Source organism: Actinia tenebrosa, unplaced genomic scaffold (genome assembly GCF_029948245.1).
Source record: "Actinia tenebrosa isolate PJP-AT-01 unplaced genomic scaffold, QUT_ActTen_1.0 PGA_scaffold1__47_contigs__length_23844297, whole genome shotgun sequence".
In the NCBI taxonomy this organism is placed as follows: Eukaryota; Metazoa; Cnidaria; class Anthozoa; order Actiniaria; family Actiniidae; genus Actinia; species Actinia tenebrosa.
The window spans coordinates 22,135,082-22,155,457 of NW_028292578.1; the positions used below are offsets into that span (position 1 = coordinate 22,135,082).

Here is a 20,376-nt window from a genome sequence, read left to right on the forward strand (position 1 = left end):
GCAAAACACCATACTTTCCAGAATTATAAAATTTTTCGGATAAATAGTTATCCAGTATCTTCCTTGACATTGTAACATACCGATAGATGTCCAAGTACGCAACGAAGGGTTTCCTGAAGCGAAGATAAAGTCCAAAGTCTCTCCTACAGAGCTCTTTCCACAGCGGTTCGCAGTGTTTTGTAGTGTGACAAAGTCTCTTACAAGTCTGGACTGGAGCGAAGTATGGATCTTGCGTCCAGAAATGAAAATAGATAATAAATAACCTCTGCGCTCAGCTGAGAGATATAGCAAAACGTGTCTCGTTGGCTGCCATCTTCCATATTTCATAAAACGAGTCATTTTGAATTCGGAATTTCTACAAAAACCATGTCTAGCATGTATAGTAATTATTAAATATTTTTCACTTGTTATTGCTTCTCTTTGCCGTCGATAATTATTTATTAAACTATTAGCAGTTAATAATTTGATTAAGTATCTAAGCTGCGCAAAATTCATGTTTAGACTGTCTTATAATTAGCTCTTTTTGTTTGTTGACTTCTAATTGATCTGAAAAAGCGCGCGCTTTTTGTGACAAATAATACAAACTACAACAGGCGCGCGCGCTGTTTTCCTTTTCCTAGAAAAGATTTCTTCGGAAATCAAAGTCAGGACACGGCTAACTCACAAATTGGATTGAAATTTAGCGTATTACTTTTGCGGAGGGAAGAAGACCCCCGGAGAAACCGGAGAAAGACCCTTGAGGTCGTAAGCAAAATATATTCACATGTGATGCCGAGTACTTGGTTTTTTACTGCCAACATCTAGTACTTAGGCTATGAGTAGGTCCTTTCTTACGGTAGGTTTAAGAATATAAGATTAAAAATAAGAGGGCGGACGTCATTACTCATATTAATTAAGTCTAATTTCGATAGATCGAAGCGATAAATCTTTCCGACACTTGAGATAAATTTGTTGTTCATTGTCAACGTCAGCAGCTTGTTTTATAGCGCACATATACTGAGGAATTGAATTATGTTGAGAATGACATTTTTTCTACGCTAGCGAGTCTTCCAAAAAGAGACATCAAGCAGAGTGTTCATATTTTACCGCTGTCATGATATTGTTGGTGCCTTGCCACCGTTCTACTTGACTCTAGCTGCCTTCTGATTGGCCGTCGTGTTTAATAGAGTAATACACACGTCAGTATGCATTGTGATGAAGTTTATTTGTATTAATCTGCTGTCGAGAGCTATAGGGTCTGATCATCAGACTCAAAAAAAGCGGATAATAAATCTTGACTGATTTTTCCAACATTACATTACATGACTACTGATATCATTATACTCAAAACCTTCTCTATAAGGCAATACCTATTGAGCCCACTAACGTGCGCATGCACATTTAACCGATGAATTACCTGCATTGATGACTTTCAAAATCCCCTTCAAAATTTGCACGGAAGCTTATATATATATATATATATTAATTTTTCGAAATAGTAGGTAAAGAGAAACTATTGAAAAAGACTTAGTTACAGCAGCAAAAAAACAATCTTATAAAATGGCATTGGTTTTACTCAAAGAAGAAAACGGTAAGTGTACATTTTTCTGCAATGCACGGCGTTCTGGGCAATAATAATAATAATAATATGTAGATGCTTGTATGGCGCATTTCTAGCCTCAAGGCGCCTTTAATACCTGAGTGACAGTCTAAATACACATATATATATTGCATAACGTATATTCAACTAAAATTTCTTTTAAAAAATATATCTTAAGCTTGGTTTTGAATCAATTATTCCTCAATAAATACTGAGAAGAATTATATTTTGCATAGCTGATTTCAGCTAATTTATTTTCAAAAATATTTCTGTAACTGAAACGATACCATGCACAAATTGGGATTCGTGAAGAAAAAACATGATATCGATCGCATATGACTTTGTTTGTTTGAACTCCATTGATTATTTTTTGGCCGTTCTCAGTTCACTAGTTATCAATTTTTACTACTATAACTGTATTGATTTTCCAAGACAATTCTCTATTGATTTATATCGTTAGTCAAAAGGAAATGCCTAGCATGGGACCTAGAGTCCCGTTCGCTCTTTCCTCTTTGGGTAGCATTTTGGTTCCGTAATTTTCCTTCCTGATTGATACCCGATAAAAGTTGTAAATGTACTGTACAAAGTTTGATTTTCGCTTCTCGTTTTTCAAAAGCTCGTTGGGTGTCTTCAATCGTGAACATCTAAAAATCACTTCGGGAACCACAATCTCTCCCCCCCCCTCTCTCTCTCTCTCTCTCTCTCTCTCTCTCTCTCTCTCTTTTCTTTCATTTTAGATTACTGATCAGCATGAAATTTCGGTTTAAAAGAATTTAATTGTGATTAAGAAACTTTTTCAGTAAATAGTAAACAGTTACTGTAATTATGAAAAGCCGGAGAAAAGTCTTTACACTGAGAAATTTCTTTCCGGAAAGTGAGTCTCTTTTTTAGAAACTTGTTGTATGTGTATTTATGAAGCTTTTCAGAAATCTGGGAGCCACAACGGACACCGCAATGGGATAAACAAACAAGAGATTCTCTCTCCCACCTAATGTTGTACTTATTGAACAAAGTTAAACATAAACACTTGGGTACCTTGCTGGGCACTCTGGATTGTATCAAATACAAAGACATTCTTGATTCTAGGTTAATCATCTTAAATCGTTCAGTGTGTTCTTAAGGTAATAAAGTCAAAAGTTGCCTGTAAAATAAACACGTTGATATTAATATGCGGTAATATTATGACAGATTGTGGTGTGGGCGAACACCTTTTGTGGTTGGGAACAGGTGATGCATTCAAACGTTATTGCATACGGCGAGAACACGAAGAACGTGTCCCTGCTTTAATAAATAAACAGTACAAAAGAATGAAGACCAAAAAAAAATTCTTTTTCTTTAGAAGTTTGGTTCCGTTTTAAAGAGAAAATCTTGCAACAAAACGCAATTGATTGAACGTGCTTAGTTTCCTGGGGATTTTTAATAAGGTATTAAGCATTAGAATCAATAGAATAACCAATATCCTACTGTGCATTCCTATCTACCATTCGTTGTTCTTTTAACAATTGATTTTCGAGAACAGCCGAGGTAAATCTTCAATTCGTCAAAAAGTGTCGTTTATTTAGTATGCTGGTCAGTTTCACGATCAAGCATCTAATGTGCAAGTCAATCGGTTACTGTAAGTCAATCGGTTACTGTAAGTCAATCGGTTACTGCTCGCAGCTCGTGTTAATCCGTTTGTCAGGTGCAGTTTTCATTCAAAGAGAGTTTCCTCTTAAAGGTGAGTTAGAAAATGGAAGAAAACACTGATACGTTTGGCTATCGCTAATAATGCAACACTATTTCCATTCAAATTGTTTGGAAAAGCTCGTTACTGTATTCGATGTATTCTAAAAAAAATGAATTGTTCAAAGCCCCGCTTTACAGGGAGGCCGACAGAAAAAAGATAAGATATTAAGCAGATTAAGCGGCCAAAAAGACTGTTAGCCATAATGATATAGTCTAGTGTCTAGTATGGTTTTTGGTTATGTGAAGCAATAGCATTAGCAATATAGCTTTATAATCCTTTTGTATAATAAGATTACTTTGCAATATATAAAACTATTAAGTATTTTATTGTCTTAAGTTCGTTGAGACTCGAATTTTAAGAAGCTTTCGTCGAACAAAATTTCGTTAGGAAAGGAAATATTTTCTTAGTGCTCAGCTTATTGATCTCCAAGTTACAAAAAAAAAACCTTGTTCGTAAGATAACGTTAGTAGATTGAACTAACAGACAATATACTCAGCTATCGAGTTGGATCATATTCCGGCTAATGTCGGCTCTTATGTCGTTAGTTGATCCGACATATCATTTCAACCTCTTACCGGTCACATGACTACAGTCTTGTCGTCCAGTCATTTTTGCGGATATAGCTAGGACTTTTCATTAGTAACGACGTTTAAGAGACTAAGAACGAATGCCTGCTGCGCACTTTTTGACCAGGGCTCCGGAAGGGCTGACTATTTGAAATATTTCTCTGGTAGTTTAATAAATAAAAAGTCATATCACATCTAAAACGCTTTTAATGAAAAATGTGCTTCAAATACTGGTAGCTTCTATATAATATATTCTTAAAGTCTACATCGGATTACCCATCACACAACATGCGCTCTACTTTGCACATCAACCAATCAGGTTACAGTATTATTCCATATTACATTTCAACCAATCAGATTACAGTATTACTCCACATTACATTTCAACCAATCAGGTTACAGTATTATTCCATATTACATTTCAACCAATCAGATTACAGTATTACTCCATATAACATTTCAGCCAATCAGATTACAGTATTACTCCATGATACATTTCAACCAATCAGATTACAGTATTGCTCCGCATTACATTTCAACCAATCAGATTAACACTTGCGCAGAAAATAGAGTACTTCCAAGATACGGCGACCATCTTGGATCTTGTTCTCTATATCTCCATTATTACAGCCCAAAACGTCGCATCTTTCACCTTTACCCATAGAAGAAAGACACACAAACGAAACTCTGCATATTATACGCGGTCTTTGTTTCCTTTAGCCCCTTGACGCGCCACATTGCTTTGCGATCCAAGGTGACCACTGTATCGTAGAAGTAGTCTATTAAATCCCTTACACACGTTTAAACTATACGTGCTTTATACCCGAATGAAGCTATTCTTATTTACTTCTACGTGTTTCGATAAAACGGTATTACATGACCATGGACTGACCACGGATTTCGGTTTAGTTCCAATCCATTGATGCGTGCAAAGAGAATTCATAACGTTGATAATCATAATCACTGACAAAGGTATCATGGAACATTACAGTCAGAGACACCGATTATGATCGCCACTAATCTCACTGAATCTCAAACAGGTGAGATTCTGCCTTGACATTTAACCTATTTTTAAGAAGCGTTGAAATCCTCAAAACAAAACTAAATCATCTCCCCTACTACAAGGAGATGCAATAAATAACGTCTATCAAAGCAATTTTATGAATTTATTGGAAACAAAGCTTTCTACTAAGGATACTTTGAGGATTGAATTTTATCATTGTGATTCCGCCGGCTCACACACGCCTGATAGATAACTTTACGAGACTTTCCTTTTTGAAATAAGGAAGAGCTGAATAGGGTCGGATTAATGTTTACCCATATTATCACGATACTGGATCTTGAATCTTCATAAAAATATAAAGATACAGAAATATGAGGCTAAAAACACATTAACGAAGGGGCGGAAAGAAAAAAAAAGTACTGATCTCAAGCCGAAAAACCGGTACAAAAACACGGTTTATTTTTAACGGAATTATACGCGTACAAGATCGTCTCTTCTAGTTCTCTTTCTGTTGTTGCTAGTCATGAACGTTTGCACACAAGGAAAAAGATGGTACGTTGACCGTGGAAATAAGTTAGATAACAAATTCCTCTCCTGAATGAATTAATTTACTCGTTCATCCATCCATCCATCCATCCATCCATCCATCCATCCATCCATCCATCCATCCATCCATCCATCCATCCATCCAAACATCCATCCATCCAAACATCCATTCATTCATTCATTCATTCATTCATCATCCATCCAACATCCATCCATCCATCCATCCATCCATCCAACATCCATCCATCCATCCATCCAAACATCCATCCATCCATCCATCCATCCATACATCCATCCATCCATCCATCCATACATCCATCCATCCATCCATCCATCCATCCATCCATCCATTCATCCATTCCTTCAATCTTTTGTTAATTTTTCCATTTCTTTTTCCATTCTTGATTAAACGGTGCCTATCACGATTCTGACAATATTCATAGTATTGATTGTACACGGGGTAAGATATTGAATAACCCGAAAAAAATGTATAGTTTGAATGCGGCTTCTTGAAGTTATAAAGGTTTTTCCATGCCATATGCTAATGCTGTGACGTATGAGGAGTAATCATTTAATATACAAAACATTACTGGCACAGATAAGTTACATTTGAAATACGTCATTGCTTTCCCCATTGCTCTTATAAAATTATGGCAAGTGAGTTTTTACATAGAAGCCCGTGTTTGGAATTACAAGGAACAACAAATACCCATAAATGCCTCCTCATACGTCACCGCATTAGCATATGACATGGAAAAACATTATTTTATAACTTCAAGAAGCCGCACTCAAACTATGAATTATTTTCGGATTGTTCAACATCTTACCCCATGTAGAATCAATACTGAGAATATTGTCAGAAGGGTGATAGGCACTTTAACGGAACGTATCTATCTAGTCTTTATCTCTTTTGATCGCCAGTAACTGATGATTGAGAGATACTTATTTTTTCTTTATATCTTTTTAGTGAATCAATGAAAATCTCGATAATCTTACCATCCACCTGCCACATGCGTCTATCACTTTATTCTTTCTTTTTGTTTTTTATCTCCCATTTGTATCACCCTGACCTTATAAATACTGAATACTGTGCTCAATATTCAACATGTCACGTGTAGTATCAGGTCAATACGACCACGAACTATAGTATCAAAGGTTTCTTTCTTCATCCACACAGACCACAAACAATCAATATCACATCGATCAAGTTTTCTTAAGCCTACATATCAAAAATAAATCGGCTGGATCCGGTCCTCTTGAAACAAGACCACTTCACTAACACGACACTAGGGTATTTAGCCAATCACAGTGCAGTTACTCGTGTGTTCCCAAAAATCAAAATGAAACATAATTTTCGTACTTGAAAGGAAAAAAGCATTAGTTTCAAGGTAGAGTGAGATATAGTATCGTATGAAGTCAATTGATAGAATGTCTAGTTTTTTAGTTTTTAGTGTTTTAAAAGATAAATGTTCAACACGCTCTGCTTAATGCTCTCTCTATGTTAATTATGCTTTTTTGGTCGGTACCTATTAATCGATAAAAAACATCAACTGCATCTAATCAACAAAAATGCTGGCGGGTGAAAGAGCATAGATAAGAACATGGAGTGTGTGTTCTGAGTGAGATACCATCAAGTAAACGACTGACGCCACAGATTGTTTCTCCATTAACAGGGTCTTTACCCTTCTATTGACTCCTAAATATTCTACACAAAGTAAAGCAAAACAGACTTATACGTAATTACCATTAGTAACACGCTATTTCCAAATCCCTTGTGTATCGAGTATATTGAGTGACATCGCCTTAAGCTAGTCATTATCTGTGGTCCGACGGTCTAGTTAGATAGACCAATTGGGTTTTTTTAAACACTTTATTCTGTCTTGAACCCAAGGCAAAAAGCTTTTGTTTTATCGATTGCCTCGAAGAAAACCAGTATTCAGTGGAAAGAAAAAGACTTTTGAAAAAAAGAATCAGATTGTGAATAGGTTGGCCTATGTTAACGATAAGTATACAAGACAATGGCAAAGAGATAGAGGCAGTTGTAACTCAAGCTGACACACTTCATAGTAAGTATATATGTATTAAATGCATTGCTTTCGTGTTTCTAAATGTCAAATATATATCGATAGACTAAAACCAACTTTTTCACATATTGATTTAGTGTGCAGAAAACTTTACTTTGCTGGGTTTTCGCAGCGAAAACATGCGATAAAAACCATCAATGCATATATATAGTTCTTCTTTTTAAGCGTTGATTTCTATCGTGCAATGTTTATTCAAATGTTGTCTAATCAAAATGCCCTTTTCGTATTACAATCTAGTGAAAATAAATTTAAAGAAGATGAATTAGGGTATATGATATAGTACGCACCTTCAAGTGCACAAACCGTATTTCAGCCTTAGATTCTACAAGAACGTCGATATTTCTGCAACTGTAATATATGTTCCATATTCGATTTTGCGCAATTGATCATGTTATTGCGTGGAATTGTGCAATACAAGTAATAAACATCATCATCATCAACATCATTATTATTGTTATTATTATTATTATTATTTTATTTTTTTATAAAATTATTATTATTATTATTATTATTATTATTATTATTGCTATTTCTGATTGTATCTTGAAGAACGAAAAAACCGTCTCAAAGTCCAAGAAAAGTTGCATAAGCTTGTTCAATATTATCGATTTTTTTGTCTATCATCAGTTTTGTTGACACGAAAGTTCTTATAAATCAATAAAGTAAAAAATTGCCTTGAGCCCGTAGGGCTACTACACCAAGGGTGGTTGCCTAGCGATAGATACGATTAAGATGGTCATTATTGGCATTAAAAACTTTAACTAGAAAGATATTTCCTGTAGAATAATGTACACTTTACTTGAAACAAAAAGCTCTACACATAATTTTATTTAAAGTTTAAGTGGGTTTTGTCAGATTTGACTCAAAAACATGACTATTCACGTGCGCCTTGTTGTGTTCTGATTGGCTACAAGATCAAGGTATCATATAATCCAGACTCTTTTAACATGTAGACATCTGTTAGTATGACTTTCAACATGACTCGAACTCAGATATCAGTCCTGTAAATATACTTAAGATATTTGCGCGCGTATATTAATGTATTGACATTGAAGCTATAAAAGGAATTTGACAGGGTGTAGATAAAAAACAGACACAATCAATAATAGTTCAACAAACTAAGAATGATATGGCTGGCTAGATAATGGAAAGCTGTTTTAGTGCTATTGATAGTATATCAGGTATGTGTTGGATATCAGTAAATGTAAGTTCTAGAGCGATTTTCATATACATATGAGTGAAAAACATTTTCCCATGAGAATAGTTATCGTTTGAGTGGGAAGCATACAGTACTGACTTACAGCGCACTCACGGTACGACAAGCCGAAACAATGAAATGGCTTCCCATAAGAATGGTTAACGTATATCAGTGGGAAGCATACAGCACTGACTTACAGCGCACTCACGGTATGACATCCCGTAACATTGAAATGGCTTCCCATAAGAATGGTTAACGTATATCAGTGGGAAGCATACAGCACTGACTTACAGCACGTTCACGGTATGACATCCTGTAACATTGAAATGGCTTCCCATAAGAATGGTTAACGTATATCAGTGGGAAGCATACAGCACTGACTTACAGCACGTTCAAGGTATGACTTGCCGTAACATTGAAATGGCTTCCCATAAGAATGGCTAACGTATACAGTCAATTCAAAAAATGTTGTCGTCGACCAACTCAAGGCCTACGCGACTGAACCGAAAGGAACTCTGGGTAGTTATCATTGAAGCCGAGTTGACTCCATAATTTTATCTGACAAGTTATGCCTGGTTTACAGCACGAACCTTCGTAGGCGAGCGGGAAGTGTTGGAGGAGACGTTTTTTTAATGCCTTCACATTTTCGAAATTGTGAACTGAATCATAACTACTTTGTTTTTCTTTCCCTAAACCCAAAGACATGCATTTGATGGATTGTTTCTCGCCATTAATATCTTATTTCTAGCGGGAACTATTAATTCAGAACGAATATTTAACCGCTTCAGTGAATTTTACCCACATTCCTTTCGGTCCAGTCGCGTAGGCTTGAGCCGGTCGACGACAAAGTTTTTTGAATTGACTGTATATGTGGGAAGCATACAGCACTGACTTACAGCGCACTCACGGTATGACATGCCGTAACATTGAAATGGCTTCCCATAAGAATGGTTAACCTATGAGTGGGAAGCATACAGTACTGACTTACAGCGCGCTCACGGTATGACATGCCGTAACATTGAAATGGCTTCCCATAAGAATGGTTAACGTATATATGTGGGAAGCATACAGCACTGACTTACAGCGCGCTCACGGTATGACATGCAGTAACATCGAAAAGGCTTCCCATAAGAATGGTTAACGTATATATGTGGGAAGCATACAGTACTGACTTACAGCACGTACACTTTACGACATGCAGTAACATCGAAATGGCTTCCCATTTTCTCTCAGTTATTCATCCAATCACAATGCCTAATTTACGGTTACGGTAAGATACGGTACTGCTACAGTAAGGCCAACGACTTTGCCTTTTCGTTCAGTCCCACTCGACTAAAACCACTCTGCCACTCACAGGCCTTCCTAACGCGGCAACTATGTTTATTCTCATGAAAATGAAAACCTTTGTTTGACCCGCATAAATTAGTTCTCAAGTACTTAATTGCGAGGCTACTTGTGGGAAAATCTATTGTTCAAGTCAACATGGCTGCCGCGTGAGCAAGGTCCATTATCACTTAGTCCACTTAGTTATTTGTTTGTTAGCTAGCCTAAGCACGTTCCAGACCATCTATTTCTATCTTGATCAATAATTTTATCATGTTTGTCGTACAAGTAATTTTCGTGTAATCTTCCCTATCAACAACAATTATCACCGAGAACTGAATGAGTAGCGGAGCTAGCCTTACTAGCTGGGACTGTATTGGTGCATTGCCACAGCTAGTCAATGAGGATGATTGATGGACGTTAATCAATAAGGACTAATGTCCGAAACATCAGTAAAGTTACAAACACTTGGTGATGAAGCTTCCTTCCTATAAATTGTTATAACAATAATGGGACTTAGGGAAATCAACTGAACTATTTAGATTATCGTGCGTCTGCAGCTAGCCTTAAGCACAGGCTACAGATGAGATCAGATTTATACAGTATTATCATGAATATCAGCCATGACCATGTTCGTTGAGTATCATAATCATATCTAGAGCGGACCATAACTATCACAGTCATTACTGAGAGACCGTAGGTGATTGTACGATCGCTATCTTAATGACAATTACTGTCATTATCATATCTTTATAACTGTAATTACAACAAGATGGTCGAGTTGATTTGGTGTCAATGTCGTTTGGTGTCACTAATAAAAGGCATAGGCTATCTATCAGCACTTCATGTGTATCAACAGATATTACGATGAAAAAATTTACAATTAGACTCTCTCTCTCTCTCTTTCTCTCTGTCGTCAGAAACACATATCCTCATAGAAAGATTGTTATATTGGTAGACGAACCGTTTCTCGTGTGAACTTGTTATTATCGACTTGATTTTGAGCAAAAACTGTTGATAGCTCGAACGAGACGTGTGCTGAAATAAACTTACACGAATAGAAATAGCACTGAGCTGGTTAATCTATATTTATTTTTATTTTAACTGGAGAAAAGGTAAATACTATTCACGATCATATATATGTGTGTATAGACACCTTTCTTTCTTTATTTGCACTCATGATATACTTTACAATGACAAAATAGATGATAAATTTACAAGTTTCAACAAATAAAGAAAGTAAAATATAGATCAAGTGAGAAAAATAATTATGAGGTGCTGTGGAGCTGAAGTAACAAAAGTTTTCGAAGCCAGCTCCCCAAAAGTAGTGCAAGCGAAAGAAAAATTCTCAACTATAAAGCAACTACTACTTAAATTTACGCGAAAGAAAGAAGAAAAAAGGAAAGATTTTTGGGGTATCATACCCTACCATATACACAGGCCACTGAAGGATAATGTAACACAACGGCAAATAAATCAATCAAAAGTATTCAACGCAGCGGGGGCTTTGAACAGATCTCGTATAGGTACAATATATATAAGCCTGTCTTCCTTAGTAACACACACTTAAACGTTTAGAAGAGCATGTACTTAAATTGTATATTCTTTGTCGCAATTAAAGAAAACCTCAGCAAAATGCGCGAGATTAGATCAGTCCACGTAGCGCGCTCAAGTGTCAAACAGTTCACTTAGGGGTTCGCGAGGGGAATCTAAGTGGTATCGATGGAAACTTGTCCTTGTGTTTGGTACTGAGATCAGAAATTGGTATTGATAAACGCTTGTGTTCATTAAGATAAACGTCGTGATGACGTCATTTCGTCCGTTTCTCGATGAATCGAGCCCTAGAGTTCTCATTCAAGATCTTCTTATTCTTTCTTGTTACAAACAAATGGACTTGTTCTTACATAGAGTATCGGATGCTAGTATACCTGTTGTGTAGTACTATCAGTATAATCCCTGAACGCTGTTCTAAGAATAGCCGAGAACTAAATTGATTGATTGATCCGCGGATCGTAATTTGCATCGAAGAGTCTTATTTTCTGTGTAGTATCGCGCGCTATCTTCAAGCTGCGAACATTTTGTTGTATTTACACTTAAAACTGAAAATGCCTCGAGGGATATTTATTTCATGGTCCATAATTATAATCAAGCCATTACACCTATATTTATCACTATAGGATATATTTAGATAATTAAACCAGTTTGACCAGTTTGACCTTTATTGCGCATCACAGTCGCGCAGCCGTGGCAATCGGCAAGGTAAATAAATCACCATCCAGTCCGGCAAAACCTTCCAGGAAATCAGAGAGCTGGCATTTAGTAACAGTTCGTTGTCAGATGAATGGGGTACGTACTAGAAGTATACTAGTTAGTAAGGAAATGCAGGTATTACAGTGTTGATTCATGGCTCATATCCGATGAACTTTTGGTATTATAAAGGTATGTTTTGGTAAACATTTTCAATGTGTGCGAGTATATAAGAACTTGAAACAGAACAATAAGAGGTCTGATAGTCGCAAACTTGTTGTTCGATTTATTTTTATTTTTAGAATTTTTTCGGAAATGTAAATATATTTTCAACTTATGAGCAGTCGTATCACGAATCGGTGAAAGAAAGAGAAATGGAAAATAATGAAAAAATAAAGCACTGCGGGATTGGAGCTGGTTTATTAGTTTAAAAACAAAGCTTTCAAATTTTAACGCTTCCTTGAAAAAAGTTAAAGGTCATAACAGAATACTTAACGCAGTAATTTTTTATCTGTATTGGTATTATGCATTAAGTGAGTTTACTGAGCACTGGAGTTCATTTAGGGGCTCTTATCCTAAAGAACTCGTAATAAATATTGTTCTGACCTCCCGCTAAGAGCTGTTGGGAATATCCTCAGTAATTATATTCAATCTCTGTTGGGTTTGGAATGAGGTTTATTTTTTTTACTTAATGCATAAATTGACATTTGTACTAAAAATTTTGAATCAGAGATAAAATAACAACAACACAAATAGACATTTTCCTAATTCCTTCGATTGATTACGAAACGATAGCACCAAATCGAGGTTGGGGTTGATAAAATACAGTAAATATGTATAAATACATCAAGGTTAACCTCGACTTGAAACAAGCGTTTGTGGTCACTTAAACGAAATGAAGAAATGAAGAATTCTTGAATTCAATAGTGGTTACGAAAGAGCACAAGAGGCTAGGAAAAAGCAACCAACATATACCGGAAGAAGGAATATTGTACGTCACTTCGTTGCATCAGTACATGGCATCTACAGGCATAATTCATGCCATAGATCAAAAATAGAAATATAAACCTTTTTCTTTTTTAAACCCTTTAGAACTTTTTTTAGAAATAACATCACCAAATACATGAGAACGGTTTTGTATCAATGACTATAATTAACAGGAATAGGTAAGAAACGATTATATAAAATAATAAGTAAAGTAATAAAATGAAATAATAAGTATCAGTCAAAAGCCTATGATTCTACTAAAATACTAGTTAAGTTACTTATAACGACGATGATGTATTTGACATCCTACCATAGCCCCACTCTTGAACGCACTTACTTTATAACTAAAAAATTCTCTGCAGGGCAGCGCTAAAAATCCTACCCTGCGAGCAGTGAGCTTTTTTTCTGACTCTCCGTTGGGCTGGCTGGTCGGGGAGAAAAAAGGTAGTCAGCCAGCCAGCCCAACGGAGGGTCAGAAAAAAAATATCTGCTCGCAGGGTATAAAAATCCACAATATTTTAAAAGATTCGCTCAATAACTATTTAATGTGTGTTGCGAAAACTGATCAAGACGACTATTGCCTATCAAACAAGGAATCAATATAACTACACAAAACTTTTTTTCAATTCTGTCGGCGGCTGTTTTTGAAATGTCTAATTGCTAGAAAAACTTCCATAATGATAATCGGCTACTTTCAATTTCCATGTCTAACTGTCAGGATTCAGTATAGTAAGGTTCCGCTCAAGGGGGCATCGGAAAAAACAATTCTTTCAGAAATTTGTAGCTTTTTTTGACAGCTGACTGAGTTGCGGATATTTTTAATTGGATATAATTGCTCTGTTTTTTGTTGGCCATGTTGGAATAGCGACATCACTTGGCTTACTGACTCGAAGGTAATATTTATGGACACATCAAAATAATAGTGATCAGTATTAGTCAAAAAACCTATTTATCAAGGCTACGCCGTAGACGATTTGATGTTATCACCTTGTTGTTCTGTTTAATTAGCATTAGTCATTATTTACTGTCAAAGTGATTGGTTTATGTGTTGGTTTTCACGGGAATTAATAATATTGATTCAAAAAATCTTCAATATCAAAAATCAGTTCAAAAACCTAATATGTCAGGTTGGAAAAGAAGGTTCTTTATGATCCATCATTATCTTAAGTATCCCGTAAGGTTTAGTGACTTGACATACTTCACTGCTGCTATACATGTACATTGGTAAATCGTTTAACCAATCTTTTTCAAGTTTTGTAATATCGAACTAGAATCGCATACAAACAAACACGTTCTTGAAACTCGGTCAAGAACTCTGCGCAGTGCGCCAAAGTCGTGTTTTGAGACCTTTATGTTGGAACCTGATGAGATTTATGGTTATTGGGGTACCTGTGATTTTGGCGGGAACTTTCGTGCATAAACGCGAGCTCGCCTGACTCCTTAAAAGCTGATTGGTTAGCTGATTTTGTGAGTTATGGGTACGCAAAGAGTTATGGGTACGTAAAAACAAGACGATAAGAAATCCGTATTAAATACAAGAATGTCAGTTGACTGTTAGTTTAGTTCTTGCCAAGACAACAGCTGTATGGAAGGAGATCAACTAAGAAATTCATAAGCAGCTAGACTCATAAAAGTACTTCAGTAATACATATGTAAAGCTATAGAACAAACTTTAAAAGTCGGAGATTCCCGGAGATAAAGGTGACCACCTCAAATATAGATAATGGATGATATAGGATGCAAGAACTGAGACCCTTAGTGATGGAACACAAATAAAGCAGTGAAGTGCTTCCTTGATTTCAATCTCCATTCAAATATCTACATTAATGACGAGAAATCTAATAAACACTGGTTTATCGCTTTTTTCATCGAAGTTCTTCCGCTAAGAGCTTGTAGTTCAGGTTATCTCTGCCTCAATAAAGACGTATGTTGTTTGCCATTAGAGCCTCGAGAGTAAAAACCAATAATGCAATAAAAAAACATAGCAAGTGGTGGTCAGTAGTAAGGTTGATTATTTTAGAAATAGCCGCCTTGTTGCATTGGTAGTTGACGGGAACGTGTAATGAAAATATCAGTTAAAAATCATACAAATATTGTCTCATGGTGAAGTTATAGGCTTTGCTCAAAACTGACAGTTTGATCGTGTATGTTCGACTACAAAATAGCTTAGGATAAACAAATAATTTCAGTAATCTAGGGTTCAATACTTGTTAGTAAATAAGTGTAATTGGTTTACTTTTCTTATAGTTTCAAAATTGATCGCTAACACCAGACTAGTTTCAGTCGTCTTTACAGTGGTTATAAGGTTAGCATAGCTATGCAGCCAAGGTCTGGTATCCAACAGCTCAAACAGCTAGAAAATACAGGAACCACCTCCTGAACGACCTACAAAAACATATCTTGTTTACTGTATACAGTTTGTTTCCGCAGACGGTCTCTATTCGGTCGCGGAAGCGGAGAATACCGGTAATCTCTGCTGGGTTTTAACGAGCGCTCGTTCACGGTTGTTTGTCACGGAAAGCCTAAACGAGATAATAATACGCACTAAGTACTTGTTCGTCCGCGGAGGTAGTGATTTTCGTGAATAACCAACATTATACCACGAGGATCATCAACTAAATGGCTAAATGGATAGTAAAGCTGCTTACTAATCGAGCCTCCCTGCGCGCGCATGTCCTGTCTGTGATTGGGTGTAGGAGGAGGGGGATTTGATTTCCCTAAGTTATCTAGATCAAAGCGTGCTGTTATTATTGCATCTATTATATCTTTTTGTAATCACTACCAAATCCTGCAATCTGATTGGTTCATAGGAGTGCGATTATTCCCCAATCGCATTCTTAGGAGCTCTTAATCGCATCCTTTTGAGCCCTTAATCGCATCTTTTTGAAAGAAGCCAATCACAGAACAGAATTCTTCTATTCGGCCAATCAGAGAATAGAATGAAACAAGCCTTTTCAACGCGTTTGCAAAGTGTTTTTCTCTGTAAATTGGGACATTTTCACACTTTTTGATAGATTTTATAACAAAAAGGCTAAACTGTAATTGTATTTTTCATGTAGTCATGTAGTCTTGTGTATGATTACAAAGAGATATGATTAAGTGGTAATTGAACTTCGTGTCGTGCAATTCACCATTTTCGGCGCTAGCTTAGATTGCGTTACGGTCACCAAAAAGTTCGGACATCGTTCTCGGATTTCCATACAAATTCACTGACTTTAAAGAGAAAATTTAGATAGATTCCTTTAGTTAGCTATCTTAACAGCAGTAAGAAAAGCTTCAATCAAGCTAGAAAAATGATCATTCACTTGTATTTAGAGAACGTCAGTACATTTGTACGGAAATTCTAGAACAATGTCCGAACTTTTTGGTGACCGTAACACAATCTAAAACAATTTATACCCCGTGACGGCTAGCGCCGAAATGGTAAATTTTGGACAAAAACCATGCTTGTGATGTGCAATTTTGTAATCACTTGTATGATTATGGTCCAAGTTGCACTCCACTCAGTTCGATTACCATCATTAGTTGTTTAGTTGTTAATTCAACCAAGTAGAACATTCGAGAACATTCTGTAACCGTCTAGAACCCTGTAGAAGCTTCTTTACAAAGAGCATTCTGGAATGATGTAATGATTATATTTAGAAATAAGTTAGGTATATGAGAACAGCCAGAGCTGTAGTGAGTTTAGCCTTTGTAAAGTACAAGCCTTCATTTAGCATAAGTCATCAAGTTGTCTACCGTTCCAATAGCTGGTCAACAGAGTACTGCACAGAAGAAGAAGAGGAAGAAAAGAAGAAGAAGAAGAAGAAGAAGAACAAAGAACAAGAACTATAAAAGCTCTGGAGGCAAGCTATCGAACTGTTTGTAATGATTAGGTCAAGTTAGTTTAGACTACGTTAAGTTTTGTCTAGTTCAATCGTATATTTGTATCTAACCTTAGTTTTGGTGTTATTAATTTGGAACACATTTGACAACAATTCACTGGATCTTACGTGTTTCCTTGCAACTCGTGCGTAACAGTGCACTTTTCTTGTTTTTTTCGTTGTTACGCAGTTAGTATGTTGGCTTAAGGGAAAGTTCTGGATGAAAAGTCGTACAACACACCGGTGTTTTGTTTATCATGAAATATCCTTAGCGTGTTGCTACCATTAACCATTTGAAAAATGCTTCAATAAATAGCGAAGGAAGAACGTTTTCAAGTTATTGTAATCGTATTTTCAAATTCACTTATTCTCTATTTATTTTCCCGCTCTTTCCAATTTTATATGAAAATGAAACAAGACGACGTTTTGTTGTCATCTCGACAACATCATCAGGTCAGTTCTTGAGTATAAATGTTTCATATTACATTGTCTTTCTAAGGTCACCTTTCCGATGAACTTGTTTGCTTTAATATTTCCACCTTTTAAAAGCCCTACATGATTGTACTTTTATTATATTATAAGGAACTTGTATTCGTAAGAAGTATTAAAAATAACCCTTGGCGCCGACTGCACAAGCAATAAAATAAATTTCATGGCCATTGATGAACTTGCTCGCCGCGAGAATCCATGATGTTTATTGTACACGTATTCATCCGGTTCTTACGGAACGGAAAAAAGATTTGATTTAAGTAGGCTTGCAAAACAAATTAACAGTCTTTAAGCTTTAATTGAACATTGTTTATAATAGGTCGCTTTTAATTGAGTCGGCCACGAATTGTAGCTCAGCTAGAGTAAGAGGCGGGCCATATTTTTCAAGTACATTTTTAAGGTGGCTGTGGTTCTTGACCAAGTGGCGCTTTATGAATGATTATCGCGATCGCAAAAGAATCCTCATTAATTGTTTGGTCCAATCATCATCAATTAAAAACTCTAGATTAGATTTGATTATTAATTAATTTTTCTATGACTAGGAATTCGATGATCACTTAGCAGTAAGTGGATTAAGGATTTGCACAAATCACACGTAAAGCAGACAACGACTGAACTATTAAGAGAAATGACAAACACGAATCCATTAGATCTGTCTGTTTTGTAATTTCATCTCACGTCTTTTTCTTCCGTTTACAGAGATCTTATGACGTTGGCAATACCCTTGCTACTAAAGTCTCCTCAGTAACAAGTACCATCGCATTGGCTGCGAACAAGACTTCGTGCTCCATCATCATTAAATATCTACAATTGCTTGCTTCCTGAAGGACTTCGAAACCCAACAACAACAACAGATCAGGGTTGCTCAATCGATTTCCCGTTCAACCCAGTAACTACTCTAACCATTGGATTTTTTTGTCTTTCCAAATAAACTCTAGAATATTCTTCACCAAGTCTTGCTGTATCTTAGAGGATCGTCTTAAATGATTATTAATGAGGTCAGTTACGTCATGAAACTTTTTCTCCTAAGGTTGTTTCAAGGTGCTTGAGTTAATTGTAGCAGGTGTTGCATTAATCAGCAGTAATCGGGCAAAATTTTAGCATCCTCTAGTGAACGCAAAGAAGAGACTCGAAATAGGAGGTGTGTTAGTGAGCGGTTAAAAACCAGGGCTGAAAATCTGGATCACCATTTCAACAATCCCGAGGAACTTTGAGCAATATTTTCAGACTTCAGGTGTATTTTACTCAAAAATGATGGCTAATGCAACGAATGGAACTGGCACACATATCCTGAATTTCGAGAAATGGTACGGATACATGTTTGCGGGCTTGTACTGTATCATCATCATAGTTGCAACGCTCGCAAATGTTCTTGTTTGCTGTGCAATTGGCTTCAACAGAAAACTCCGCAGGAATCCTACTTATCTGTTTATACTCTCACTGGCTTTCTCCGACTTGGTAACTGCAGTTTTTGCCATGCCATTTGATGCAGAAATTCTCATCACAGCCGGAAAATGGTACCATGATGAAGCTCTATGCAAAGCTTGGATAGTTGCTTATCTTCTTACAGTCCCAACTTCCATCAATACGCTTCTTGCTCTGAGTGTCGATAGGTATAAAACACTGAGCGATCCTTTGAATCGCTTTCGGAGATCTCGCTTCATGACCCGTAAGAGAGCTATAATCATCATAATTTTCCTGTGGGCATATTGCTTCATCGTAGCCATTTTACCCGTAGCAGATGTTTTCACTACTTTACCGTTCATCTACGAGGAAAGCTGCTTGTTTCCTTTGCCAATTCTCTTCAGTGCCATCACTTCATTCACAAACTTTGTGATACCTCTGTTGCTAACTTGTGCCATTTATATCAAGATCTACCAGATCGCACGGCTTCACCCATTACAGCAACAGAGGATCTGTTCCAGCACTTTTGGACGACCCAAAATCCACAAGGAATACATGCATAACATTAGGGCTGCCAAAACAATTTCCTTGTTCGTGTTCGTGTTTGTTTTCTGTTGGGTTCCATATAGTACTGTCTCAATCATCAGTAACTTATGCGAGTCATGTTTCTTCAGTATACCTCCTCACGTATATCCACCACTTCTATTGCTTGGCTATCTAAACTCAGCACTTAATCCTTTTCTTTTTTCTTTCCGTAATCGAGCAGTCAAGAACACTTTATGTGGGATCTACGACTGCTTGAGGATAAGAAAGTCAGTCAGTGCTATCTCACGAAGCCTCAATTCTATTGCAAAGCGAAGTGAACTACCTGATAATGAGAGCAGCACGGTGGTGCGAATGTTCTCCATGAGGAGCTTCAGTGGAAGTCGTAGCGAGACCTCACCCGAGCCCAACCAAAATGAAACATACCCTAAAGATTTACAAAAAACTGACAGCATTGCATCAACGAGCAGATCTAGAGAACCTTTGAGTTGCAATGATAAACTACAGTTACAGGTAGAGCTGCTAGAATCCTCGTGTCCACAGGGAAGAGAGAAACAGAGTTACGGTGAATATAATACTTATCTATGAAATACTGAGTGAACTGAATAAGTTGTTGTATGCTAATAATAGATGGTAGATTTGAACAGGGAAACATCTTCAAGTGCACATTGCGGAATGACACCTATTATCGTTGGAATACCGACCATTCAAAATACAAGGACACTAAAACATGACTAGATAAAAGAGATCTCCGAGAACTAATCGGGCTGGTGGAGAGGAAAAGAAAACTAAAACAAATATGATCTACAGGAAATAGA

The 20,376-nt window shown here is 36.6% G+C and overlaps 1 protein-coding gene across 2 annotated transcripts; it reads left to right on the forward strand.

Moving 5' to 3' along the window:
• The first annotated feature begins 3,220 nt into the window (after window positions 1–3,220).
• On the forward strand, window positions 3,221–20,376 carry LOC116305526 (adenosine receptor A2b). 2 transcript variants are annotated; one of them, XM_031715461.2, is made up of 2 exons: window positions 3,221–3,296; window positions 18,311–20,376. In XM_031715461.2, the coding sequence occupies exon 2, from the start codon at window positions 18,863–18,865 to the stop codon at window positions 20,144–20,146; it is 1,284 nt and encodes a 427-aa protein (XP_031571321.2). In that variant the 5' UTR covers window positions 3,221–3,296; window positions 18,311–18,862; the 3' UTR covers window positions 20,147–20,376. The 2 variants fall into 2 exon arrangements, with proteins under 2 accessions (XP_031571321.2, XP_031571320.2); XM_031715460.2 differs by lacking the exon at window positions 3,221–3,296 and adding an exon at window positions 7,261–7,486.